The sequence below is a fragment of the Heptranchias perlo genome, chromosome 15, assembly GCF_035084215.1.
Source record: "Heptranchias perlo isolate sHepPer1 chromosome 15, sHepPer1.hap1, whole genome shotgun sequence".
NCBI classification, from domain to species: Eukaryota; Metazoa; Chordata; class Chondrichthyes; order Hexanchiformes; family Hexanchidae; genus Heptranchias; species Heptranchias perlo.
Genome location: NC_090339.1, coordinates 51,152,250 through 51,170,147, shown reverse-complemented (window position 1 = coordinate 51,170,147; position 17,898 = coordinate 51,152,250). Strand labels below are relative to the sequence as shown.

The 17,898-nt window shown below is 42.4% G+C and overlaps 1 protein-coding gene across 1 annotated transcript in view; it reads left to right on the top strand.

The window, feature by feature from the left end:
* eda (ectodysplasin A) overlaps positions 1-17,898 on the top strand; it is a 221,837-nt gene that overhangs the window by 194,744 nt on the left and 9,195 nt on the right. The window contains exon 7 of the mRNA XM_067997223.1: positions 11,080-11,210. Coding sequence (XP_067853324.1) covers positions 11,080-11,210 — 131 coding nt within the window. The remainder of the gene's footprint in view (positions 1-11,079; positions 11,211-17,898) is intronic.

Genomic DNA, 17,898 nt, shown 5'->3' with positions numbered 1-17,898 from the left:
TTCTGTCCCCGCCACAGCACTGAAACGCTCCTGACCAAAGTAACAAATTACATCTTCTATCTTCTGTGACTGTGGCCTTGGTGCAATATCCATCCTTATTCTGTCTGCAGCCTTTGACATAGTCAACCATTGTATCCTCCACCAACGCCTTTCCTCCGTTGTCCAGCTCAGTGGGATTGCCCTCACTTAGTTAGACTCTTATCTATCTGATCGTATCCACAGCATTTCCAGCAATGGATCTATCCTTGGCCCCCTCCTCTTCCTCATCTACATGCTGCCCTTTGGCAATATAATCTACAGACATGGGGTCAGCTTCTACGTGTACGTTGATGACACCCGCACTACCTCTCCAACACCTCTCTTGACCCATCCACTGCTGTTGTCGAACTGCTTGTCTGATATCTAATCACAGATAAGTTGCAATTTCCTCCAGCTGGGAAGACTGAAGCCATTGTCTTCAGCTCCCACTGTAAACTCCTTACTCCGGCCACTGATTCCATCCCCTCCCCGACCATTGTCTCAGGCTGAACCAAACTTTCACAATCTCTGCGTCCTATTGGACCCCAAGCCGAGCTCTGACCCCCATGTACTCTCCATCACAAATACCGCGTACTTTCACCTCTAATGTCACCTGCTTCTGCCCCTGCCGTAGCCCATCTTCTGCCAAAATCTTCATCTATGCATTTGTCACCTCCTGACTTGACTATTCCAAAGTTCTCCTGGTCGGCTTCCCAGCTTTCACCGTCCATAAACTTCAGCTCATCCAAAACTCTGCTGTCCGTATCCTACCCTGCTCCAGGCCCCGTTCAACTATCACTCTGTCCGATCACGTCCATGCTGACCTACTTTGGCTCCTGGTTCCCCAACACCTTATCCTCATGTTTAAGTCCCTTCATGGCCTCACCCCTCCCTACCTCCAGTCCTACAATCCCTCCCTTCACCACCCCCCCCACCCAGTTCCCCTGATTCTGGCCTTTTGTGCATCCCTCCTTCCCTAAACCCCTTTGCCACTCCACCTCCCTCTCCTCCTTTAAGACCCTCCTTGAAACCCACCTCTTCAAATAAGCTTTCAGTCACACCTCTTCATATCTCCTTCTTTGGCTCGACATCCATTTCTGTCTGATTATGCCTCTGTGAAGCACTTTAGGACATTTTTCAACATTTAAGGTGCTATATAAATGCAAGTTGTTGTTGTAAAAAGTCTATCTTTTGAATATTGAACTAACTGGTCTAAAGGCTGACAAGTCCCTGGACCTGATGGCATCCGAGGGTCTTAAAGGAAGTGACTACAGAGATAGTGGATGCATTGGTTGTAATCTTCCAGAATTCACTAGATTCTGGAAAGGTCCCAGCAGATTGGAAAACCACCAACGTAACACCCCTATTCAAGAAGGGAGTGAGACAGAAAGCAGGTAACTATAGACCAGTTAGCCTAACATCTGCCACTGAGAAAATGCTAGAATCCATTATTAAGAAAGTAGTACCAGGACATTTGGAGACTCATAATACAATCAAGGAGAGTCAACATGGTTTTATGAAGGGGAAATAATGTCTGACAAATTTATTAGAGTTCTTTGAGGAAGTAATAGGCAGGGTGATTAAAGGGGAACCAATGGATGCAGTATATTTGGATTTCCAAAAGGCATTTGCTAAGTTGCCACATAAAAGGTTACTGCACAAGATAAGAGCTCATGGTGTTGGGGTACAACATACTGGCATGGATAGAGGATTGGCTAACTAACAGAAAACAAAGAGTTGGGATAAAAGGGTCATTTTCAAAATGGCAATCTGTAACTAGTGGGGTGCCGCAGGGATCAGTGCTGGGGCCTCAACTATTTACAATATATATCAATGACTTGGATGAAGGAACAGAGTGTCTTGTGGCCAAATTTGCTGATGATACAAAGATAGGTGGAAAAGCAAGTTGCGAGGAGGACACAAAGTGTCTGCAAAAGGGATATTGACAGGTTAAGCGAATGGGCAAAAATTTGGCAGATGGAGTATAATGTGGGAAAATGTGAAGCCATCCACTTTGGGAGGAAAAATAAAGAAGCAAAATATTATTTGAATGGAGAAATACTACAAAATGCTGCGGTACAGAGGGATCTGGGTGTCCTCGTACATGAAACATAAAAAGTCAACATACAGGTGCAGCAGGTAATCCAGAAGGCAAATGGAATATTGACCTTTATTTCTAGGGGGTTGGAGTATAAAAGCAGGGACGTCATGCTACAACTGTATAGGGTGCTGGTGAGACCACATCTGGAATACTGCGTACAGTTCTGGTGCCCTTATTTAAGGACGGATATTTCAGGAAGGATATACTTGCATTGGAGGCAGTACAGAGAAGGTTCACTAGGTTGATTCCAGATATGGAAGGGTTTTCCTATGAAGAAAGATTGAACAGGTTGGGTCTGTACAGGGAGGTATTGCTGCAGTTATATAAGGTATTGGTGAGACCGCACCTGGAATACTGCCTACAGTTTTGGTGTCCATACCTAAGAAAAGACATACTTGCTCTCGAGGCAGTACAAAGAAGGTTCACTCGGTTAATCCCGGGGATGAGGGGGCGGACATATGAGGAGAGGTTGAGTAGATTGGGATTCTACTCATTGGAGTTCAGAAGAATGAGAGGCGATCTTATTGAAACATAAGATTGTGAAGGGGCTTGATCGGGTGGATGCGGTAAGGATGTTCCCAAGGATGGGTGAAACTGGAACTGGGGGCATAATCTTAGAATAAGGGGCTGCTCTGTCAAAACTGAGATTAGGAGAAACTTCTTCACTCAGAGGGTAGTAGGTCTGTGGAATTTGCTGCCCCAGGAAGCTGTGGAAGCTACATCATTAAATAAATTTAAAACAGAAATAGACAGTTTCCTAGAAGTAAAGGGAATTAGGGGTTACGGGGAGCGGGCAGGAAATTGGACGTGAATTTAGATTTGAGGTTAGGATCAGATCAGCCATGATCTTATTGAATGGCAGAGCAGGCTCGAGGGGCCGATTGGCCTACTCCTGCTCCTATTTCTTATGTTCTTATGTTGTGAATCTTTGGAATTCTTTACTCCAAAAGGCTGTGGAGGCTGAGTCATTGAGTACACATTCAAGGCTGAGTTAGACAAATTTTTGATCAGCAAAGGAGTCAAAGGATATGGGGAAAAGGCGGGAAAGTGGAGTTGAGGTAAAAATCAGATCAGCCATGATCTCATTAAATGGCGGAGCGGGCTCGAAGGGCCAAATGACCTACTCCTGCTCCTATCTCTTATGGTCTTATGGAATTGGAAACATTTTAAATGAAAAATACTCCCCCTAGACTTTCTTTCCCCTTTATTCACCAGTGAAAACCTGTAACAGATCTTTTGAAAATCTGGATTGATATTTCAGTTGCATTAACAGCCAGGGTGATATCATCTGATGACAAAAGGGCTAATGATCTCTCTAAATCAGGTAATGGCTGCTGAGTAAGTGGAACACATTCTCTTCGTAACTGGTATAAAGAGATAAGATTAGAATCTCATTCATCAAACTGAATAGGACTAAACCCTGGCTACTTTAGAATGATCCGCCAACTCTCTAGTTTATTTTCACCTGTCAAAAATAAATCCTGCTTGAGCTATTGCGGTTAATTACCCAGTTAAAGCTTTGTGGAGGGTGGAGATGGTAGATGAGGGTGGAGATGGTAGATTTAGAATTATGAGCCAGCTGACTAGGCAGGATTGGACTGACAGTTTGAGATAGCTGATGTTAAGTGGGAATGAAGTATTCTAGCCCCAGAGTGGGGTCACCAAATTAAAAATGTTGTCCCAGATTTTGCTGCCAAAATAATGGTTATTTAATGCAATCGCTGTTATTAATGTGTAAATCGTCCCGCAACTTGTGGCGAGGAAGTGATATCCTGTGAATTGCGAATCGCCACAAGTTGCCGGCCGATTTGCATCGTTCTGCCGTTAGCCTCGCGAAAACGGCAACTCACCCTCAACCTCCCCGTAAGTTTCATGAGATTTCTGCATTTGTGCGTTAATTGCCCATTAAACTCGCCGCAGTAAGTTAGGGCTGCTACTTAACAGTGTGAGTACCTTTTTAATGAGGAGATATATGTTCCTGCGATGCAACTTAACCTCTCCGACTCAGAAAGGGATCATTGAAACTGTGGAGTCTCATTCCTGTAGGTAGTAAATTGTTGTAGGGATTTTAAAACATTTTTAATTTAAATTTTTTTTCTAACTTTTTCTTTCTGTCTTTTTTTCTCTCTCCCATAATCTAATCTTTCTTTTCCCCGTCTTTATTTCTCTTTCTGTACCTGATTTGATTCTATTTCTCCCTATTTCCTTCTCCGCATGCCTCGGTTTCTTTCTCAATCCGTAAATCTCACTGGTTAAGGATATATTAACTGTTGGTCCCATCGTTCACCGAAGTCCCAGATGTCCCGTTGCCCTCACTGCGCTGTTATCAGCTCGCGCTTCCAGCAACTTACAGGGCAAAATATTTTCCAGCTGAACGGTGAGGGAAAAAGTCTTAACTAACAGGGCACGCCGCAAGATGCCCCGCTCTGGCAAAATCTGGGCCGTTAAATATTAAGCTGTAAAATTTTGTTAGATCCGAGGAGGCAGTAAGGAGAACCTAGCCCAGGGAAACTGGTCAATGATAGCACCCAAATATTGTGTCTCAAGACATCGGTAACTCCACCCCATGTATGTGACTTTTAACTTTTCTTTAAGGTCATGTGAACAGTTCTGGTCTCCATATTATAAAAATGATATAGAGGCACTGGAGATGGTGCAAGAAAAGATTTACTAGGATGATATCAGAACTGAAAGGTTATACCTATTAGGAAAGGTTGAACAGGCTGGGACTCTTCTCTCTAGAAAAGAAAAGACTGAGGGGTGACCTGATCGAGGTCTTTAAGATTATGAAAGGATTTGTGAGGGTAGATGTAGAGAAGATGTTTCCACTTGCGGGGGAGACCAGAACTAGGGGCTATAAATATAAGATAGTCACTAATAAATCCAATAGGGAATTCAGGCAAAACTTCTCTACCCAGAGAGTGGTTAGAATGTGGAACTCGCTACCACAAGGAGTAGTTGAGGCAACTAGCATAAATGCATTTATGGGGAAGCTAAATAAAGACATGAGGGAGAAAAGAATATGCTGATGGGGTTAGATGAAGTTGGGAGGGAGGAGGCTCATGTGGAGCATAAACACCGGCATGGCCCTGTTGGGCCGAATGGCCTGTTTTTGTGCTGTACATTCTATGTAGTGGAGATAATAAGCACAATAGCCTTTTGCAGGTTCTTTAATCAGGTTTTATGTTTGCAAGTACAGTACATAGCCTGCTTCGGAGAACAAGCATTGAAAAGAAGCATATTCACACACAATATTTTGACTTGCCAGCCCACAACAATGCCAGTATGCAGTGAACTGCCAGTGGTAGAATGGGGGAGAGGGGTCAGAATCAAGAGTTGGGAGAGCAGCCAGAACAGAAAATAGGGGTTGGAGGAGAGATGCCAGTATCAGAACTGGAGTGGAGAGAGAGGCAGCAATGCTGGTACAGTCGACTTTTATAGTAAGTTTTCACATTAACTCAGAAACTTACTGTAAAAGCTGACTGTACAGGCACCGTTGCCTCTCCTGCTCCTGATTTTAGTGTTAATCAGGACTTTCCTGACCATTCCAGGCAGTAGTAACCCCTTGGCATTTGATCATTCTATGCTATATACACAGGTCTTTATTCCGTTTCTAAACAGATACTCATCATTTTTTTTAAAGATGTAAACACCATTTTAATTACTTTAACTGTGAGTCTATTCTGCATATCCAATGTTCTGAGAAAGAAATCCCTTTAAATCTCAAGTCTTCCTTGAGGCTTGCTACTTTTACATTCTTGTCCAAATTAAATAAACTGCTTGCATCTATATCATCCATTCCTCTTAGCATAACTTAGAGCCATGAAATCTTCCTTGCAGATCTTTCCTGGTTCCTGTCCAATGCACTAACATCATTTTGAAGAAGACTAGTTTTGGAATGCAAGGACGAGTAAGAGTCCTCGTTTTTCCAGTAGAATTTCCTGAATCTCTCTTGCAGTGACAGCAAGATTAGAGGGAGTGACACACAAGGACGGAGATCAGGAGATCAGGGAGGTTGTCTGGGAGGCTGAGAGAGGGCAACTCCGAAGCTTATCAGGCAGGCAGAATACATTGTGTTTTGTTGATGTTGGTAGCTGGAGGATGCAGTAGCTTGATGTTTTTCAAACCCTGGCTGTGGGAGAAGCAGGCAAGGACTTTGCAGCTATGGAGCTAGGAACAAAGTGTTTCTTAGAAGTGATTGAGCAATTGTTTTCTGCTTTGAAGCTTCTGCATGTGATGCGATTCCTGATTTAATAGTTGAACATGGGAACCTTTGGTGAATGATTCAGTAGTTTGGCCGTTTTTTTTTAAAGTGCTATATCTGCTAGAGAGAAACTGAGTAGCAACTCAACTGGATTTCTTCAAAGAGCAAGTGAAAAGTACAAAAGCAAAATACTGCGGATGCTGGAAATCTTAAATTAAAAGCAGAAAACGCTGGAAACCGCTCAGCAGGTCAGGCGGCATCTGTGGAGAGAGAAACAGAGTTAAAGTTCCAGGTCGATGACCTTTCATCAAACGGTAACTCTGTTTCTCTCTCCACAGATGAAGTCTGACCTGCTGAGTGTTTTCCAGCATTTTCTGTTTTTAATTTAGGCGAAGAATACAGTTTGGTTAAAGCAGAACATGAAGGTGTTGAGATGGGTTTCAGGACACTTGTATGAACCTGTGACGGCAAGTTCATCATTGCTTCCCATCCGTGGAAGTTTTTTTTAAAAAAAACCCTCAGAAATCAGCTGAAACAGAGCATTTACATCAAACCTCAGGTGCAGATCAAGGAAGTAATTTGAAACCTCTTGCAGAATTGTGCATGTTATGTTGCTTCGTGATGATACTGGAGTAGACTGACCTTGTAATTGCTCTTTACAAAGTGTCTTCTGAATAAAGTGGCTTATCACATAGTATTATCACAGAAATAAATGAAACCCTGTATATTTTCTGACTCCCGACACTATTCTTCAAACTAACCTCTGATCAATTTACTAATTGAATGAGGTGTGGGCCAGATCTGATTCGAGGCGTCAGACTTGGGTTTCATGAGATGTGTTTATTTTTAGGCTTGAATATAAGCCTGAGTTGGTAGAGGATAATTCTCAAATGACTGTTGATGAAGAAACCTTGAAAGAAGAAGGGAGAAAGTTTAAAAAGCAGGACCCCAAAGGTAGTAATCGCTGAATTACTCCCAGTGCCACGCGCTAGTGAGTACAGAAATAGGAAGATAAGACAGGTTAATGCGTGGCTAGAGACATGGTGCAGGAGGGAGGGCTTCAGATTCTTGGGGCATTGGGACCAGTTCTGGGACAGGAGGAACCTGTTCAAGACAGAGTTACACCTCAGCAGAGCTGGGGTCAATGTCCTCGCGGGGAGGTTCACTAGTGCTGTTGGCGGTGGGGGGGGTTTAAACTAATTTGGCAGGGGGATGGGCACTAGGATGTAGCATTAGAAAGGAGAAACAATATGCACAAAGGATTGGGAGAAACAGATAGCACTAGAGTAAGAAATAGTGCAGTATTAGGTGGGATCAGATTAAGAGAATACGAAAAGGTCTAAGGTAGGTTTAGAGTGCATGTGTGTAAACGCAAGGAGCGTGGTGAATAAGGTTGGTGAGCTGCAGGCACAAATAGCCACAAGGGACTATGATGTAGTGGTGATAACGGAGACCTGGCTTAAAAAAGGGCAGGACTGGATAATAAATATTCCTGGCTACTGGTTGTTCAGGAAAGATAGGGAAGGAAAAAAAGGAGGGAGGGTTTTTTTTTTATTCGCTCATGGGATGTGGGTGTCGCTGGCAAGACCAGCCTTTATTGCCCATCCCTAATTTCCCTTGAGTAGGTGGTGGTGAGCCACCTTCTTGAACCTCTGCAGTCCGTATGGTGAAGGTTCCCCCAAAGTGCTGTTAGGTAGGGAGTTCCAGGATTTTGACCCAGCGACAATGGAGGAACGGCGATATATTTCCAAGTAGGGATGGTGTGCGACTTGGAGGGGAAGGTGCAGGTGGTGTTGTTCCCATGTGCCTGTTGCTATCGAGGTCGCACGTTTGGGAGGTGCTGTCGAAGAAGCCTTGGCGAGTTGCTGCAGTGCATCCTGTGGATGGTACACACTGCAGCCACGGTGCGCCGGTGGTGAAGGGAGTGAATGTTTAGAGTGGTGGATGGGGTGCCAATCAAGCGGGCTGCTTTGTCCTGGATGGTGTTGAGCTTCTTGAGTGCTGTTGGAGCTGCACTCATCCAGGCAAGTGGAGAGTATTCCATCACACTCCTGACTTGTGCCTTGTAGATGGTGGAAAAGCTCTGGGGAATCAGGAGGTGAGTCACTCGCTGCAGAATACCCAGCCTCCGACCTGCTCTTTTAGCCACAGTATTTATGTGGCTAGTCCAGTTAAGTTTCTGGTCAATGGTGACCCCCAGGATGTTCTCTCCCCGTACCCTTTGATGCCTTTTGTGTCTAGAAATCTATCTAGCTCCTTCATAGATATATTCAGTGACTTGGCCTCCACAGCCTTCTGTGGTAGAGAATTCCACAGTTTCACCACCTTGTGAGTGAAGAAATTTCACCTCATCTTAGTCCTAAATGTCCTACTCCGTATCCTGAGACTGTGACCCCATGTTCTGGACCCCCTGCATGAAGTCTGTCTAGCCCTGACAGAATTTTATATGTTTCAATGAGATCCCCTCTCATTCTTCTAAACTCGAGTGAATACAGGCCGAGTCGACCCAATCTCTCCTCATATGACAGTCCTGCCATCCCAGGAATCAGTCTGGTGAACCTTTGCTGCACTCCCTCCATGGCAAGTATATCCTTTCTTAGGTAAGGAAACCAAAACTGCACACAATACTCCAGGTGTGGTCTCACCAAGGCCCTGTATAACTGCAGTAAGACATCCTTGCTCCTATACTCAAATCCTCTTGCAATGAAGGCCAATGTACCATTTGCCTTCCTAACTGCTTGCTGCACCTGCATGTTTACTTTCAGTGACTGGTGTACAAGGACACCCAGGTCCCTTTGTACATCAATATTCCCCAATCTATCACCATTTAAATAATACTCTGCCTTTCTGCTTTTCCTTCCAAAGTGGATAACTTCACATTTATCCACATTATACTGCATCTGCCATGTATTTGCCCACTCACTGAACTTGTTTAAATCGCCTTGAAGCCTATTTGAATCCTCCTCACATCTCACGATCCCTCCTAGTTTTGTGTCGTCAGCAAACTTGGAAATATTACATTTGGTTCCTTCATCCAATTGTGAATAGCTGGGGCCCAAGCACTGATCCCTGCGGTACCCCATTCGTCACTGCCTGCCATCCCAAAAAAGACCCATTTATTCCTACTGTCTGTTAACCAATTTTCAATCCATGCCAGTATATTACCACCAAACCCGTGTGCTTTAATTTTGCACACTAACCTCTTAAATGGGACTTTATCAAAGGCCTTCTGAAAATCCAAATAAACCACATCCACTGGTTCCCCCTTCTCTATTCTACCAGTTACATCCTCACAAACTCCAATAGGTTTGTCAAACATGATTTCCCGTTCATAAATCCATGTTGACTTCGTCTAATCCCGTTGATATTTTCTAAATGTCCTGTTATCACATCCTTTATAATAGACTCTAGCATTTTCCCTACTACTGATGTTAGGCTAACCGGTCTGTCATTCCCTGTTTTCTCTGTCCCTCCTTTTTTAAATAGTAGGGTTACATTTGCCACCCTCCAATCTGCAGGAACTGTTCCATAATCTATAGAATTTTGAAAGATAACAACTAATGCATCCACTATTTCCATGGCTACCTCTCTTAGTATTCTGGGATGCAGATTATCAGGCCCTGGGGATTTAACACCTTTCAGTCCCATTAATTTCTCCAGCACTATTCTATAAGAATGGCAATCATTATAGTATGGTGGTGATTTTATTCTTGGTCATATAGATTGCCCTGGCAAAGAACTCGAGCTAGTTAACTTTTCAGAACCATTTAATTAAAAGTGGGAAAAATAAGAGCTTGTGCCAGCTGATCGGGTGGGAATGGAGTTTTCCAAATTGTTTGCCAGCTGAATATTAAATGCTGCTGGTATATTCCAATTCCAGAAAATAATCCTAAAATTAACGTGACGAACCAAAGAATGTTGATGGGTATGATGGGGGTAAGATTTTTTTTAAGATGATTATTATTTGAGCTAATCTGCCAAGTGCATAAAATAAAACCTATCAATGGACAGTTGCAATATGCCTCCAGCAGTCTTTAGTGGAAAACTAGTCTTAAAAAAAATCAGGGAACGTCCTTACTTTTTCATCATTTGCACAAGATTTAAATGGCAATTGAAATTTTATTTTAAAACCAAAGAAGTAAAGGTATAAAATGTAACTGGTTTATTAAGGGAGAATGATGCATTCAACACTGACCCAACCAGAAATTATTCCTGTACATCTGTTTTTACTGTGCAGATGAAATGATTGAAAATGAACCAAAAAAGGGAATCAATGGATTACAACATAGTGCTTTCACTTTTGGGAACTTTTTGAATCCAGTCCAAAGATGAAAGTCTCCTCACTCTTGACAGATGCAGGAATTGTATTGGACATTTTGTTTGAACGATCTTGACCCAGTTCCCAAGGGACTAGAGTCCACAGAACAAAACTGTCCATCATTGGGCACGAATTGGCATTTTCTCACTCACAAGAATAGCTGCTGCAGAAAATTTTCTCCCCATTTCCCTCAATTCTTAGTGGAGGGGGAATTTCATAAGCAGCAAGAACCCTTTAATAAGTGGCTATTATTCATGTATAATTTTAGAATTAATATACTGTAAAGTTCATGGGAGTTGATTTGTTTTGTTTTTGACCATTCAACCATTAATAAGATGGTGTGTATTACAATAACAATGTTAGCTGCTTGTGTTTTTTGCTTTAGAACTTCTCTGAATATTTTTCCATGTATTGAGTGACTGCCCTTCTCACGCTGAGATCTCATAGGTGGTGTTCTGGCTGACTGGGTCCGATCTTCGCTGAACCATAAGGTTTTCCGGTTGCACAGCCGAAGTGGACAGCTAGAGGTACTCGTCGATGGCACCTACTTCATCTATAGTCAGGTAGAAGTGAGTACGGTCTTGGATCTAATGACTAGCTGCTGGGGTGGTGGGGGGTGGGGGAGGTTGTTGCTGGGTTTCTGTTATCCAACTGTTACAATCAGTAGTTCCAAATAAAGGCTGGGTTACATCAATTCCAAATAAACACATCTGATCCCAGCACAGAGGTACCAACTGGGAGGATGTGGTAGCTATTGTGTCTCTCTCCAATTTCTATTTACTCCCAATTGTATAAGGATTTAGTAAAAACAACTCTATTTTCATTGTATGGAATTTCAATGAACCAAGTTCCTTCCCATTTTATTATTATTGAATAAATTTCTCAATGGACCAAACAACATCACATTTCATTATATAGATTTTGTTACATTTATATTGGACTAAATTCATTCACTCCCATAGTATGATTAAATTCTTTCCCATTATTTTTCTATTGTATAACACTCCAGTGGACTTTCATGTATCCCAATTGTGTAGAGCTACTAACTGTAGCAGAAAATGCTAGCCATTTATCAGTTTTAGCCAATGGATCACATATGCAGTAATCAATCCACAGCCAAATGATACTTGGAGATTGCAACACTTGGAAATAATAAGCTACACCCTCATTTTGAAAACTTAATTTTGCATATGCATGTTATTTCCTGTTATTGAGTTCGATTGCTTAATTAGCAATTTTAGCTGCGGTGCAAATATTTATAGCAGTCCTGGTTCACTTTATATTTGTAAGCTAATTGTGTTAATTGGAAATCAACTATGTAAGGCTGCTTACTAAAGGTAGCATAAACTGTGATGATGAATGCCTGTTAAATTGTATATGGGAGCAATTATGAATTATACAGGGAACAATATGGAGTGACTGGTGTATTACATTGCAAGGGTGATTAATGTGGACTGTAAAGAGAATTGCACAGAGAATGAGGAGGAAGATGTATGGGTTGAACAACACATTATATAGCAGGGATTAAACGCTGTCTCTGCAATGGGCAGCCTTTGGATGCAAGGTCCACCTTTATGTTGGGAATTATGCTTGTTCCCTTCAGTACCATTCTCAGATGGAGAAACTAGGTTACAGTTAATGATACGGTTTAAAACTTATTCTCCTCTTATGCAATAAACCACTGGACAGAGTCCAGGATTTTACTGCTCCCCTGTTGCCTAGCCTGTGGTATGAGCCCAGTAACCCAAGTCATGGGCTTGGGTCAACAGGGATATGGGGATAGGGCGGGAAGGTGGACTTGAGTTAGAAGATCATTCCTGATCTTACTGAATGGCAGAGCAGGCTCGAGGGGCCGTATGGCCTACTCCTGCTCCTATTTCTTATGTTCTTATGTCCAATAATTACTAGACTTCGCTTAACTTATACAAGTAGGAACATGCTATATGATTGAGATGATCAGTTTATGATCCTGGTTTTGAAAATTCATACTAGCCATGTATCAACTGAGGTTACAATTTACGGTAGAGTTTTGTAACTTGCAAACTTTTATCACTTCTGCCTTGAGCCAAAATAAGCTGTATGAGTAAGAGTTGATATTGTTTGTGGGCAAATGCATCCTTTGGTGTGGTACTTAACCATAGAGACCATAGTCTGTGAAAAGTGTATGCATGTAGGCATTAGGGACCTTCAGCAATGGGCGGAACAAAAAATGTAGGTCTTAGTAATGACATGTTGATTAAGAACATAAGAAATAGGAGCATGAGTAGGCCATACAGTCCCTCAAGCTTGCTCCACCATTCAATAAGATCATGGCTGATCTTCTACCTCAAGACCACTTTCCCACCCTATCCCCATATCCATTGATTCAGTTAGCGTCCAATATATTAAGGGCTGCAATGAAGATCATTGAATTGCTATAATGTGCGAAGAGGTTTACCAAAGCGCAGTCTCATGCAGCAAGACCTGATGTGTGTAGTTGGGATGCTGCACAGTATAACATTATTTGACTGCACTGTAGCAGAGTATGTGATCTGAACCCCACATACAGGAATGACCTGCTTTTTCTTGAGCTTCACCAAAGGATGCATTTGCCCACAAACAATATCAACTCTTACTCATACAGCTTATTTTGGCTCAAGGCAGAAGTGATAAAAGTTTGCAAGTTACAAAACTCTACCGTAAATTGTAACCTCAGTTGATACATGGCTAGTATGAATTTTCAAAACCAGGATCATAAACTGATCATCTCAATCATATAGCATGTTCCTACTTGTATAAGTTAAGCGAAGTCTAGTAATTATTGGACATAAGAACATAAGAAATAGGAGCAGGAGTAGGCCATACGGCCCCTCGAGCCTGCTCTGCCATTCAGTAAGATCAGGAATGATCTTCTAACTCAAGTCCACCTTCCCGCCCTATCCCCATATCCCTGTTGACCCAAGCCCATGACTTGGGTTACTGGGCTCATACCACAGGCTAGGCAACAGGGGAGCAGTAAAATCCTGGACTCTGTCCAGTGGTTTATTGCATAAGAGGAGAATAAGTTTTAAACCATATCATTAACTGTAACCTAGTTTCTCCAGAAGGTATTGCTTGAAAACAGAGGTTGTCATTCCCCTGCTTTGTCTGCCAATCAAACTGTGCCAGAGAAGCCATTCCCACAAGTTTCACTAAAGTTCCTCACTAAATCAAAAGCAAAATACTGCGGATGCAGAAAATCTGAATTGAAAATAGAAAATGCTGGAGATATTCAGCAAGTGAGGAAGCATCTGTGGAGAAAGAAACAGAGTTAACGTTTCAGGTCGATGACGTTTTGTCAGAACTCTGCTCACTGGATAACGAGGTGAGCCACTGGAGTTTCTTTCCATATGTCAAAATTTTTTGCATCTACACGCAGAAGCAACATGGGTTGAACAGCCTATTATGTAGAGTGGGAGGTCAATGTGTACTGAACAATGTATTGCGTAGTGTGAACAAAAGTCTTGCATTGATATCGTGCCGTTGGTGAACTCAGGATTTCATGAATTTATGAGGAGAGATTACATAAACTAGGCTTATATTCCCTGGAGTATAGAAGGTTTAGGGGTGATATGATTGAGGTTTTTTAGGATTTTGAAAGGAATTGATAGGGTAGATAGAGAGAAACCTTTTCCACTGGTGGGGGAGTCTAGGACAAGGGGACATAAACTTAAAATCAGAGCCAGGCCATTCAGGAGAGAAGTTAGAAAACACTTCTTCACACAAAGGGTGGTAGAAATGTGAAAAATTCACCCACGAAAAGCAGCAGATGCTAGCTCAATTAATATTGTTAAATCTGAGATCGATAGATTTTTGCTAGCCAAGGGTATTAAGGGATATGGAGCAAAGGCAGGCAAATAGAGTAAGGATACAGATCAGCCACAATCTCATTGAATGGGGAAACAGACGTGAGGGGCTGAATGGCCTACTCCTGTTCCTATGTTTCCAAAGCACTTTACAAGGGATGGATTACCTTTGAAGTGCAGCCATTGTTCAGTTTGGCAGCCAGTTTGCACATAGCAAGTTCTCACAAACTGCAAAAGAATAAATAGCCAGATAATCTGTTTTTGGTGGTGTTGATTGAGGGAAGAATGTTGTCCGGGACACCAAAAGGACACCGTGCTCCTCTTCAAGTACTGCCATGGAATCTTTTATCTCGACAGACAGACCTCTGTTTAATGTCTCATCCAAAAGGCAGCACCTCTGACAATGCAACACTCGGTCAAAAGTGCAATGAAATGTCAGTTTAGATTATCTGCTCAAGTCTATAGTGAGACTTGAACCCACAACTTTCTGACTTGGAGGCGAAAGTGTTACTAACTGAACCAAGCTGACGGAATATCAACTAATGCATTTTGTACAGCAGTGAAGCAGCCTCAATTGCATAGGGTACTGTGTAAAGGGACGAAATCAGTACAAGCTATCCATTGCTTAGATATGAGCAGTGCATTCGCAAGAAAGACTTGCCTTTATATAGTGCCTAATTGCATCTCTCAGATCGCAAAACAACTCGACACAATGAATTACTTTTTTTGGAATGCAGGCACTTGTTATGAAGGACAGCAAAATAAGAACATAAAAAATAGGAGCAGGAGTAGGCCATCCAGCCCCTCGAGCCTGCTCTGCCATTCAACAAGATCATGGCTGATCTTCTACCTCAATGACATTTTCCTGCACCATGCCCATATCCCTTGATGCCTTTAATATCTAGAAATCTATCAATCTCTGTTTTGAATGTACTCAATGACTGAGCCTCCACAGCCCTCTGGGGTAGAGAATTCCAAAGATTCACCACCCTCTGAGTGAAGAAATTTCTCCTCACCTCGGTCCTAAATGGCCGACTCCTTATTCTGAGACTGCCCGTGGTTCTAGACTCCCCAGCCAGGGGAAATATCCTCCTTGCATCTACCCTGTCGAGCCCTGTAAGAATTTTGTATGTTTCAATGAGATCACCTCTCATTCTTCTAAACTCTAGAGAATACAGGCCTAGTCCACTCAATCTCTCCTCATACGTCAATCCCGCCATCCCAGGAATCAGTCTGGTGAACCTTCGTTGCACTCCCTCTATAGCAAGTATATCCTCCCTTAGATAAGGAGACCAAAATTGTAAACAATACTCCAGGTGCGGTCTCACCAAGGCCCTATGTAATTGCAGCGAGACATCTTTACTCCTGTACTCAAATCCTCTTGTAATAAAGGCCAGCATACCATTTGCCTTCCTAATTGCTTGCTGCACCTTCATGTTAGCTTTCAGTGACTCATGTACAAGGACACCCAGGTCCCTTTGAACATCAACATTTCCCAATCTCTCACCATTTAAAAAATACTCTGCATTTCTGTTTTTCCTACCAAAGTGGATAACTTCACATTTTTCCACATTATATCCTACTGCCATGTTCTTGCCCATTCACTTAGCCTGTCTATATTCCCTTGAAGCCTCTTTGCATCCTCCTCACAACTCACAATCCCACCTAGTTTTGTGTCATCAGCAAACATGGAAATATTACATTTGGTCCCCTCATCCAAATCATTGCTGTAGATTTTGAATAGCTGGGGCCCAAGCACCAATCCCTGCGGTACCCCACTAGTCACAGTCTGCCAACCTGAAAAAGACTTGTTTATTCCTACCCTCTGTTTTCTGTCTGTTGACGAATTCTCAATCCATGCCAGTATATTACCCCCAATTCCATGTGCTCTAACTTTGTTCACCAACCTCCTGTGTGGAACCTTATCAAAAGCCTTCTGAAAATCTTTAAAATATGTCCAGAAAAACCACAGTGGATCATACAATCATCTCCCAACTGGCTTCCTAAAATCCTTTTATAGCCAGAACTGAGCAACATGCTCAAACTACACTTGTTTTGTAGGGACAACATGTAGAGACAAAGGCTCATATTTTTTTCTTATATCAATGAAAAACAGATGCCTCCTGATTAGGAGATAGTGGTGATGAAATAAATGTAGCTAATAGGAAACAATCTCTGACTCATTACCAGGCTCATCTGGGAATGCGACTGAACTCGGACCCTATCAGAAGCTGGACAAAGTCCAGAAATACGTTTAATATCTTCAAGAGGGTCAAAATAATCCCCCAGTAGATCATTTTAGGTACAATTCAAAACATACGTTCTCTGAAGGTATTTGTTGTTTAAATCAACTTTTGAAATAGGGCAACGTCCCCCTTGGTCAGCTGATGATGAATGCAAGGGTGTCTCAGGAAAAACTGACAAACTTGCAATTCCAGGATCCTGTGCCAAATTGCCTGATGGAGTAGCAGGAATTACTTTCTAATCCTGTTTTTTTTAACAAGAACAGTAGGAACTTATTTACTTTTCTTAAAATCGATGCCAGCTATTTTTATACATGCCAACCTAGGAATTTAGCATGGCATGACCATCAGCTTCAAAAAAGGCTTCCTGACCCCGTCACCAAAAGGCCCTGTATGTAAACCTATGAAAACAAGTAGCTACACGGACTTTGTAACTTAAGCTATAGGTTGGGCATTCCTTCATTGTATTTGAGGAGAAAAAGCCTGAATAGATGAAGGGGGAAATACAGATGTTGAAAGCATAAAAATTGATGGTACATTTCCAGGAGGGTCTGGGAGCAGGGACCCCTCGAATTCAGACAGGGCAGCTATGGGGATGCTACAGTTAATCTCAGTACTCCTGGGCTGGGGGAAAGTGGGTGGAGGATCCCAACCCAGTGACTCCTGCTAGAAAGTACATGGGTGCCGGCATTGAATGAAGATGGGATTGGGCTAAGCCGCGATGCCCTTCACAGTCATTGCCATTCATTGACTGACTAAACTCACAGATGAATAATGGTCACATGGGTGAGTACTGCTAGCATCCATGAAACTGTATCCCAGTAAGGTTAAGTGCCTTGAGGGAAAAAAGGAGAGAAATGGGGTGAAAATTGTATAGATTTGTTCTTAACAAAAATGGACACAAGGGAATGAGTTGAATCCTGTCTAATCAGGGTGCTAAGCTGTTGCAATGGAGTAAAGGCTCTGGGTTTGACATAGTGAAATAGATTACATGTCTTGAGCTCAATTCAGTATTCTGCACCTGCGTGTCACGGTCAGTAGCTTCCACTTACCCTATATCCACCCAGTGATGGATTATTGTAACTCTGTTTAACAAACTGCAGAGAAAACCCATCTCTTTGTTTCTATACAGTCCAAAGCCATACAGAACCATGGCACTGATGAGAATGCCTAATTGTTACCAGAATCTA